Source organism: Phaseolus vulgaris, chromosome 3 (genome assembly GCF_000499845.2).
Source record: "Phaseolus vulgaris cultivar G19833 chromosome 3, P. vulgaris v2.0, whole genome shotgun sequence".
In the NCBI taxonomy this organism is placed as follows: domain Eukaryota; kingdom Viridiplantae; phylum Streptophyta; class Magnoliopsida; order Fabales; family Fabaceae; genus Phaseolus; species Phaseolus vulgaris.
Genome location: NC_023757.2, coordinates 32,817,905 through 32,829,623, shown reverse-complemented (window position 1 = coordinate 32,829,623; position 11,719 = coordinate 32,817,905). Strand labels below are relative to the sequence as shown.

Here is an 11,719-nt window from a genome sequence, read left to right as displayed (position 1 = left end):
GGTGCAATCTATGAAGCTCGGATACTCCTCTTAAATGGCGTGTCGGCGACACTCGTACACGTATCCGTGAAGTGTCCAATTCAAAAAGAATTTATTAGATTTCTGACAATTTTGATACGGTTCTAACACAATTTTAAAAAAGAAAAATACATTCATTTTCTCAAAATTCAAATTTTATTGTATAAATTGTTATTATGATTATAAAAATAAGAAACAAATCCTTGTGAACTCTCGGTGCTACATAGGGTTCAATTGAGATTATTTAGAAATGTAAGATTGTGTTTAATTTAGGATTATTAAAAAAATTTAAAAAATGATAAAACAAACTTTTTACATTAATATGAAGGTGAAGGTGGAAGATTCGGAGATGGAGGGAGAATTAGAAATTAGTTCAACTTATTACAGCATACAAGTAGGGTTATTATGCTGGGCTTAGTTATTGAATGAGCACTAGCATTTTTGCAAGGCAGCCCCCAAATAGTTTTATATTCATAAATAAATGTTCTGGTTACAATTTATTTAATCTAAACAATATATATATATATATATTAACAAAATTTTATTGAAATATAAAATATGAAACAAAATTATTAATTATTAACATGTAACAATTATAATTTATATTTTTTTTCATATTAAAAATGAAAATAATTCTGTGAACAAAATAATATGAAAAGATGATATGATGGTAATTGATAAAAAAAACAAGGTAAAATTCAAAATATTTGAGGTTTTCGAATCTGAACTCTGATGCCAACTATTTCGTTGAAGCTCATGTTTTCATCCTGAACCAAAAAAGTTTAAAATCATCCACAAGCCTTTAAAACAAAACAAAAGTGCATGCATGCCATATTAAGAAAGGAGACACTAATATTTATGTTTCGTTGTTTTAGGAATAAGAGCAAAAAACGAGACCATCACACAATAAATTAACTCAAAATTATTCAATGAAATTACTTTTAATTCAATAACCGTGCTAGCTACTGAACCTGAGAAATTCTGACGATCTGAAGAAACAGAAGACGCATGAAGCATAAAAAATATATTAGATAGAACTATTTCTATTTTCCTTTCCTGCAATAAGTTCTGTGAATCATCTTGCTCCCGTTTCAAGATAGAAAGAAAATTTCATACTTCTTTTTCTTATTACTTCTCATTTCATTGTGTATGACATAATTTCAACAAATTCATAAATATATGTAAGTGTAAACTATCTTTTTTCGGTAAATGTAAACTATCTGAAAACAACATTATTTGAATTTATCACAAATCAGACAAATTGTCAAGTATGTCATCTATATCCGGGGTTATAGTAACATGTTTGCTTATCTCCCCAATACTGCACAAAGTTTTTTCAGCCTTATTGATAGCAACCACATCTTGGGAAAAGGAACAATTCATACCCGATGAAACCTGCAACGAATTTTTAAAACCAGAAAAGTAGACAAATTTAGCTTAAAAAATTTTGTATGTCACAGAAGATAACAAAATATCATTCTTGCAATATGACCATATCTTGAAGATGCTTAAAAAATGGTAAAATAACACTAGGATCTGTACCCTTAATTTATGTAGTGAATGCAAAATACTTACATCATAAAGGGTATTGCCAAGCTTGAGCTTGATTTTACCACTTTTGTATACCAGCATTTTACCCATGAAGCCAGATGGTAAGTCTTTCAACTCACAAAGCCTCTCCCCTTTCTTTGTACCAACCGGAGGTTTGGATTTCGCATTAACATCTTTGCCTCCATCAGCAGTTGATATTATAGGCAATTTTGAAGGCAATTTAATCAAGAACATATTTGCCTCTAGGTTTTCCTCCTACCAACAATTTGCTCAAAACATTATTATAATGATTAAAATAAATTTCATTGGTCAAATTTATTTCTTAAACTTTACTTTACCTACCAAAAGGCCTAACTCCATTGCTGAATTTGTTGCTTCTTCATCGTATGTTCTGGCCTCTGCAGCCTCCCCAAATTCCTCCTCATCAAGAAGCTCTATCAGAAGAAAAAAATATCTGATGTTAAAGCCAGTAACTAATTAGATATTTGGAGAGTATCCAGTGTGTACTACTTTCAAAGTACCAAGAGTAGTAACTAAAATTATTAATTCTGGAAATGAGCAGAACAAGTTTTGTTACTAAATTAAATAGCTGAAATCAGTCAGTTCTCCATAACTTTTACTTCATTATTTTTCTTCCTTTCTTTTTTGCAAGATAGTCTTGAATTATACCTGGGTTTCCAGAATATGGCCTCCTCAAAGGAAGAGTTACTGGATAATTACTGTAGTAGTCCTATAGCAAAATCAAACAACCAATACTTCAGAACAAAAATAAGCATGAACAAATACATCGATTAATGATAAGAAGAAGATGAAACAGTACATGAATTAGAGAACATATTCGTTTCATTCAGAATACTTACCCATGGTTCTGTGTATTCTTTCTCTGCCACTGCTGCAATTAAAGCATCACCAGAGTACTGTTAATAGGAGAAAGGATCGTGTAGTAGTCTATTAAATGAAAGTGTATTAATGGTGGCATACCACTAGATGTTGAATTCGGATTGATGTTGACATTTCTGCCACCCCTGCCAATACCATATGATTTCAAAGAAGTTGATTCACCACCATAACCAAAAGCAATTTGTGAAGCTGACACTGCACACCATAAATATGAACTAGGCCAATTTAGAAAGCAGAAAGCATGATGCTAAACTTTCCTTGGTAAAAAGGGAGTCGTGTCAAGATTCAGTATGGGATCTCTACATAGACAGACTAGATACGAAGTATCCAAATTACGCTACTTCAACAATAATTCAATCACTGAAGTCCGAAGAACAAACATTTGAGAGAGTAAATGATAACTCATTGATTCTCCAGTAATTTGGCTTGGTATAAAACATATTCTCAGTAAAAAATCCTCTAGGTGTCAGAGCAGTTATTTGTAGCAAATTGTTTTGCCATCAGTAATAATAATGAAAGAGAATCACGGTAGGTGCACACAAGATATGACCTAAGGAGTTGAAACTTAAAGAGTATGATAAATGTCAGTGGGCAATAGAGAGTGTATAATACTAAAAAAATAAGGAACAAAAAATGCCATCTGCTATATGGTAAACGTGGGAATAAAAAAATGAGATTCAACACTTGTTACCATCATGATCTATATGAAATAGATAACTAAAGATGCTGATAAATCTCCTAAAATATCAGAATACACTAGCCGAATAACAAACTTAGTCATATACATTACTGCTTTTCAAATCTTCCAAAAAGTAATGACTACCCTAATATGCTTAAAACATTTTCTTCATCATTTATTAGGAGAAGTGATATCTATTTTCATGATTCATATTCCAATAACGAAGAGAAGAGACAACGATATCAGAAAATCAATGCTGAAGATATAAAAGACAAAGATAATCAAATCAGAGAATTCCAGTAACAAAATAAACCTTTTTTCTCGACCTTGTTCCTTGCCTTCATAGCACTCTCCTACACAATAAGAGGGATATATAAAATCAGAGAAAAGTAGAATAATTAAGGAGTACCAATCAAATTAAAACCACATATACATTGAAACGCCGGAGCAGATCCTTAGCCTGGTTGGCATCAGCCTGAGCATCCTCAACCACTTCACTGCAGAAGTAAGCAGAACAAATAAGAGTAGCACTAAATTAAGCTACACTACACCACAAACTATCATCAAACAAAATAATCCATACGCTTTAACTTCTTTCTTTGGAACAACACGGGGTGGTGCTCTTGGTGCAAATTTATGCTGCAATGCCAACAACAACAGCAGATTAAATAATTTTACTTTGTGATGAAAAAAACTTATTGCATTTGAAAATAATAATAATAATAATAATATGTATTGAAGAAATTAAAAGCAAACCTTCCGTCTGACCGGTGCAGAAGGCTCTGAATCCATAATAGTGGAATGCTGATCCGAAACTGAGAAAGAAAACAAATAGTGAATGAGATATTGATAAACCATGAAAACGGAGAGAAGGAAAAAAGGTTTTGATCCGTCACGGAATCCGATTATCGAATGGAAAAACATTACAAGAAGAAAATATTAACAGAACGTTGGGTTAACGGAAGCAGAGTATGGTGTTGTGAAATATTGGGAACAGAGACACATACGTAAAACACAGAAACCGTAATTGATGAAGAGAGAAAACACTGTGTTTGAAAGCAATGGGAAGTTGAGTTGTGAAAAAGAGAGAGATGAATAGGAAATAATAAGCCGCAGGATCCCCCACTCCTTATAAACCTACCTAAGTTGGGTTCATATGAAACTTATAAAGCCCAGAAACAGGGATTTTTTTTTTTTCTTTTATTATAGAATCTTCTTTGTTTTCAGGAGGTAATGTCAATATTTTATTCTGGTTTAGAATGAAATTTATTTATTATCTTCATACAACAAATTTGTTATCTTCATAATATCTGTATATCAAAGTATAATTATTTGAATTGATATTTTTAAAATATTATTGTGTGTTCAATTTTTTTATTATTCTCTCTTATAATTTTTATATATATATTTTTATTTTATGTGATTTTATTTATTATATAAAAAATTATTAAATATTTTATTTATTGTATATTATATTAAGCCATATTGTAATTAAAAAAATCATCATACAGAATCAAATATTCTAACCAATTACTCTTAATTGTATATAAGATGTGAACAATTACACTTTTTAAATTATTTACCCTTTTTAGCTTTAGAAGAAATGTAGAACTTGATATACGAGATTCTGATTCCGGGCTGAAAAATAAACGGAAAGTCACGTCAGTTTATAGTTATTTATTGTGAAAATGTGAAATTTATCTTTCTTTATTTATGTATTACTGGCGTTTCTTAGTTTGTATATTTATATTATTATTATTATTATATGCATATTATTATATATATATATATATATTTATATTTTTTAATATTAAATTATTTATATATATATATATATATATGTCTATATTTTAAAGAAAAAACATTAAATTATTTTTTAAAGATAGAATCAAATAAAAATAAAGATGGATATTTAAAATATTTTTCTGCGTATTATTCAAAAGAAATAAAATTATTGTTAACAAATATCTTTATTAATTACAATAATCAAATTGTATAGATTATATCATTCATAATTTTTTTTTCAAGATTTAAAAAGTATTATATTCTTATCAAGATTAAAAAAATAAAATAAACTATCACAATGTTTACGTATTATAATTTATTTGATTTTCATAAGAAAAATAAAAATCTAATTACAAGGTGAAATAAATAAAAACAGTAACCAGAAGACGTAATGAGAGTGAAAGAAGAAAGAAAAAAACAAAAACTAAATAATTTATATATATTTATTCATATAATTTTGTTTTCCAAATACTCATAAAAAACAGTTTTTGAAACAAAAGCATAATATCATTCCTAAAATCCTTTTTATATACAGAATAGATATAATATATTTTTATTTATTAAAATAAAATATAAATTTATACTTTTAATATAAATATGTGAATAATAATATTTTATTTGATTTTAAATATTAGTTTACATATATTTTGTTCTTTATTTATAATATACTGGATTCAAATTTTCTAAAATTTTAAGAAAAAATTATGTAATTTAATCATTAATACTAATAAAACTAAATTTTAAATTTATTAATTTTATAAAAAAATAAACTAATAAAAGTAAAATTAGTAAAGAGTGGTTACAAACTGTATATAACATAAATAATTCTTTCAAAATTAAACAAAAGAGTAAGGATATTAATAACGAAATATATTTTTTAATCTGTATCAAAATATCAACATCTTTCCTTGAATAAAAATAATTAATTATAAATATATAATATGAACTACTTATAATATTTAAAGTAGTTTTTCCGAATTTTTATCTATACCTATATATAAAGGGAATTCCCTCTTAACTGCTCTTAATTTTTTTTCTTATTTTATTCTTATATTAATATTTAATTTTATTATTGTATTATGGTCATTGTGTCATTTCTTATTCCCCTATTAACTGCTCTTAATTTTTTTTTTCATTTTATCCTTACTTAATAATTTATTGTATTAATTTATTTTGGTTATTTGGACATTTTATAATTTCAAAAATTAATAAAATAATTTTAAAATTTATTTTATTTATTATTATTTAACTGGAGAGTGGAGAGAGGGGAGAGAATGATTAGTATCTTCTTCTCTATTAAATAAAAAATTAAATATATTTGTAATATTTTGTGGACCACTTTAGTGGGAGAGTGGAGATTTGTTACGTTACTTTTTTTTATTTAAACTGATATTCTCTTTTATTAAAATTGTAGAATTTTAAAATTGATTTAAGAAACGGATTTTATGATTCTCCACTACACATAACCCAGTATCCTATTTCCCACTTTCTCTCTCATGTATAGGTACCTACTCCCCACTTTCTCTCCCCACTACACATAACACATTAAATAAATAAATTCATTCATTCTCTTTGCCATATGTAAACTTTTAATGACCGTTCTCCATTATTTTATTAACATACTCTTTAACAGTATACTCTTTAACTTCTCATTTTAATGTTATTAAGAGAAATTGTTTTTGAAGAATAAAAAGATACTAAAAAAAGAGAAATAAAAAATGCGGATACACACTACTCTTTAATTGTATACTCTTTAACTTCTCTTTTTAATTTTATTAAGAGAAATTATTTTTGAAAAATAAAAAAATACTAAAGAAACAAAAATAAAAAATACGGATACGCAGGCACGTCAATGCCTGTGTTCCCACTAGTATTTATAAATATAGTTCTATAAATATTAATAATATATAGTTATTAAAAATTCATAATCAATTGATGGTACAAATAATATATATATATATATATATATATATATAAATTCATTCGGTATATTTATATTTCAAACATTAATATAATTTACTTAGAACTATTACGAAGTAGAAAATTAATACTTTTTCAGAATACATGTATATTTTGTATTTTCATATAGAAATTTAAAAAACAAAACTTATTGAAATAAAAATGCAGTATTGATAAAAAAAAAATATTATTGAAGCCCTTTTATGCAATATATCACTAAGAAAAAAATAAGATATAAATATTTTCTCTCATCGGCTAAAAAAAATAGTAAAAAATAAAAATATAATAATGAAAAGGAAAAGAAGACCGGTAAGAAAATATATATTTTCTAATCCTTTTCTTATAGAACTAATGTCATTATTATTTTATTCTGATTAATCAATATAGGTTGTATAAATTTTGTTTGTTTAAGGTTAATGCTCCTCATTTTTATTTCTTTCACTCTGCTTTCCATTATTGTTTATTTTGTTCTGATCAATCAATACAAGTTGTATAAACTCGGATGATGTTTAACTGTTAATGCTCCTTATTTTTATTTTTTTCACTTTGCTTTTCATTTTAGTACAGCAAGTCAAGACGGAAGAGGAAGAAGATAGAGAAGTTGAATATCTCAAACCGTTACTTGAATAGAAAACATTTAGATTTTTGCACAATTACAAAGTTACCGTGAAAGAGTAAAGGAATTAGAAAATAAATATTTTCTTAAGATTTGTTAATGGAGTTTCTCAACTTATTCTTCTTCTTTTTTCTTTTCATTATTATATTCCTCTTTTTTAGATGATGAGAGAAAATATTTTTATCTTATTTTTTCTTAGTGATAAGTTGCTTAGAAAGGGCTTCAATAAATTCTTTTATCAATACTTCATTTTATTTCAATAAGTTTTATTTTTTAAATTTCTATATGTATTTTGAAAAAGTATTATTTTTCTACTTCGTAATAGTTCTAAATAAATTTTATTAATGTTTGAAAGATAAATAATACCAAATATATATATATATATATATATATAACAAGAAAATCATTAAATAATAACTAAATTTAGAGAAAAAATAATAATTATTCACTATATTAACTAAATTAGATACTAATTTATAAATTGCAAAATTATTCATATATAAAGTGATTTCTCTTATTAGTAAAAATTTATAAAATGGTTTCTAAATTTGTATCTAAATTTTTAAGATAGATACCAACTTAGAAACTATTTTATAAATTTTTATTAATAATAGAAACTACTTTAAATATCAATAGTTTTTTTTAAGTAGTTTCGATTTATAATTTAATCAAATAGTAACTAGTTATTTTGATTTCTAAAATTAATTTCTATTTGATGAATTTTATATATATATATATATCCCTATATTTTCCCATATCTAATAATCATAATTTGTATGAAATATTAAAATAAATATATAAACATAATACAAATATATCTAAAATTTCATTATTATAATGTTTCAAATTATCTCTCTCTTCATAAGACTTGAAACATTTACATAAAATTTAAAACCAAATTTCAAAAGAAAAATAAACATTTTCCATCATCCATCTTCTCACTCAGAAACTTTATCACCTGTAACATCATCACAGATTAAAGAAAAACAACCACAAAACACAACAAAGGGTAAGTTAGGTATTTTTAAAACTTATAACACAAATATAACTTTAAACATTCACATAAATCCATCATTTCTCATGCATTTTATATAATCATCAAGTGTCTATCAACAATTTCAATATTCATCTTTCTCATGTCAGACTTCTACTCACTCGTATCACATAGACACTTGACTCTACTTTCGGAAGACTCGTGCGTTGACTTAGACTCAAAGATCTGCACATGTCATACTACATCACTGTGAAATCCACACAGCTATGCGCATAATTAATCTCAATATCATCTCTCTCCTAGTATGACAGGGTTAACTCATATAACAAGTCAAATTAATTATCTTTCAAACAACTTACCCATTCATATGAACCTCCTTCGACTCTCACCACATGAATAACTTCATTTATATGATTCCATTATCTCAGTAGAGTCAGGATATCTCCTTCTAAACGAATTCCTAGTCAATGCTCATCCTAAACAATCTTAACACGGTATTTTCTTTCTAGAAAATACTATGTCTTGATTAAAATTCATATTTTGAACCTCATAATATCCAACATCAAACAATCAAATCATACCAATGTTTAGAATATCCAAAATACACAACAATTCATTGACTAATCATATAAATGTCTAATTAAAGAGATTTTCAATTAACTATACATGAAATAAAAGTTTACATACTTTATAAGAAGGACTATATATAGAAATAAATAAATCAATCTTTTAAAAGCAAATAAAAATTAGTTTAATATTTTTATTTTCATTTATTTATTTATTATTATTATTATTTTAAACTCTAGCTTGAGCTAGAATTCGCTAGCTTGAGCTAAAATCCTTCGGAGAGTACCCAATTTTAGCTTGAGCTAAAATCCTCCAGAGAGCATCCAAAATTTTAGCTTGAGCTAAAATCCTCCAGAGAGTACCCAAAATTTTAGCTTGAGCTAAAATTCGCTAGCTTGAGCTAAAATCCTCCAGAGAGTACCCATAATCTTTTAGCTTGAGCTAGAACTTGCTAGCTTGAGCGAAAACTGCAGAAAAATTATGCATAACTTAATATACTTATTAGATTATAAATCAATATTTCATTCAATTCATAAATTATAAATCTACACTTTACATTGATAGTTCCTGTTCAACATGATACAATCACTCTCATTGAATCATTGAGCTATTATGTCCATCTATACATATATATGATTTCTAAATTCCAAAACCATCTAAATCAAACAACCAATTCTCAATCACAACACTTTCAATTTCAATCAAACTACATCTACTCAAACACAAGAAATCTTGCAACAAAATTTGGAATTGGTGACCACGTCACACTCACATTCAAATATTCTAACCTAAGGTTCTATTGAAGATTCTAAACTAGCTTCTCTTACCTGGACTTTAACATATGCTCACTAAGAGCTCCAAACCCACCAAAAGCTTAAGGATACCCTAACCTGCACCACAGAGTCCTGATCACAAATCTAACTATATCACTAGGACCCTGAGCTAACAGAGACTAATTCTGAAGATAAAACCCTCACATGCAAACTTAAATTAAAAGGCAACCTAACCAGATCAAAACTAACTCAAAGGAAAAGGAGCCAAGAATGAACTTACTCTATCTAAGATTTTGATCGGTCAATCTTGTAGAGTTCATTGTCAGGAGTCCAATGGCGGACTCTGATCGTTGATCTGATGAGCGAGGAGGTCGAATTTTAGAGAGAAGGTAGAGGAAATGAATAAAGGGAACAAAAATGAACTTACTTTATGAAAGATTCTGATTGAGGATGAGCGAGGAGGTCAGAATCTTAGAGAGAATGGAGAGGAAAGGAAAAGGAAACTTCTAGAGAGATGGTGGTTCTTTTAAAATGAGACCTGAATAACTAATTTTCTATTTATATAGCTTTTTCACTTTAATATGTCATTTTAATTGTACAATTTCTACTCTAAGACTCTCTTTTTTTTCTTGGTCCTTACAATTACCATCAATTGAATTACGAATTTTCAATAACTATATATTATAAATATTTATAGAACTATATTTATAAATATTAAAAATTTGAAAAGGCAACTTTAAATATTATATGTATTATATGTAGTTCATATTATATATTTATAATTAATCATTTTTATTCAATGAAAGAGATACAACGTTGATATTTTGAGACAGATTAAAAAATATATTTTATTATTATTATCCTTATCTTTTGTTTTAAATTTAAATTTTGAAAGAATTATTTTTGTCATATATCTATAACATTTTGTAGTCATTGTTTTAGTCTATAGAATTAGTTACTGATTTGACTTTTATTAATGTAATTTATTTATTTTATAAAATTAGTAAATTTAAAATTTAGTTTTATTAATATTAATGGTTAAATTACATAATTTTTTCAAAAAAACTTAGAGAATACATATCCAATATAGTACTTAGTATGTAATAAAAAACAATTATATGTAAACTAATATTTAAAATTAAATAAAATATTATTATTCACATATTTATATTAATAGTATAAATTTATAATCTATTTTAATAAATACAAATATATTATATCTATATATAAAAATATTCCTTTTTATAACTTATTTTAAAAATGATATTATAGTTTTATTTTAAAAATTGCTTTTACGATGTGAATATCTTACAAAACAAAATTATATAAATAAATATATATAAATTATTTAGCTTTTTTTTCTTCTAAAAATATGTGGCTCACCAAACAACTTCTTTCTTTCTCTTTTTACTTCTTCCACTTTCATTATGTTTTCTTTTTATTTTTATTTATTTATTTCACGTTGTAATTCGACTTTTTTATGAAAATTAAATAAATTATAATACTTACTAATTATAATAGTTTATTTTTTTTAATCTTCATAAGAATATGCAAGTAAGAAAATAGTAAATAAAATTTGTAATTTTTAAAATTGAATAAATTATAAATGATATGTTCTATACAATTTAATAATTGTAATTAATGAAGATATTTTTAACAATATTTTTTTTAGTAAGCAGAAAAACATTTTGAATATAATCTTTATCTTTATTTAGTCGTATCTTTGAAAATAATTTAATTATTTTTCTTTAGAATATATATATATATAATTTGATATTTAAAAAATACAAATACACATATAATAATAATAAAAACAAAAAATGCAAATACATATACACAAGAGCGTCTGTGTTTCTACTCGTAAATATATAAAGGAA

At 25.7% G+C, this 11,719-nt stretch overlaps 1 protein-coding gene across 3 annotated transcripts; it reads right to left on the bottom strand.

The window, feature by feature from the left end:
- Window positions 1–1,108: 1,108 nt before the first annotated feature.
- LOC137807182 (DNA-directed RNA polymerase III subunit RPC4) lies at window positions 1,109–4,281 on the bottom strand. 3 transcript variants are annotated; one of them, XM_068607664.1, is made up of 11 exons: window positions 4,156–4,281; window positions 3,905–3,963; window positions 3,732–3,787; window positions 3,582–3,645; window positions 3,462–3,501; window positions 2,551–2,664; window positions 2,430–2,461; window positions 2,239–2,299; window positions 1,912–2,003; window positions 1,594–1,824; window positions 1,109–1,413 (listed from the first exon to the last, which is right to left on the bottom strand). In XM_068607664.1, the coding sequence occupies exons 2-11, from the start codon at window positions 3,938–3,940 to the stop codon at window positions 1,264–1,266; spliced, it is 876 nt and encodes a 291-aa protein (XP_068463765.1). In that variant the 5' UTR covers window positions 3,941–3,963; window positions 4,156–4,281; the 3' UTR covers window positions 1,109–1,263. The 3 variants fall into 3 exon arrangements, with proteins under 3 accessions (XP_068463765.1, XP_068463767.1, XP_068463766.1); XM_068607666.1 differs by having other exon boundaries at window positions 2,430–2,456; window positions 2,552–2,664; XM_068607665.1 differs by having other exon boundaries at window positions 4,076–4,206.
- Window positions 4,282–11,719: the final 7,438 nt, after the last annotated feature.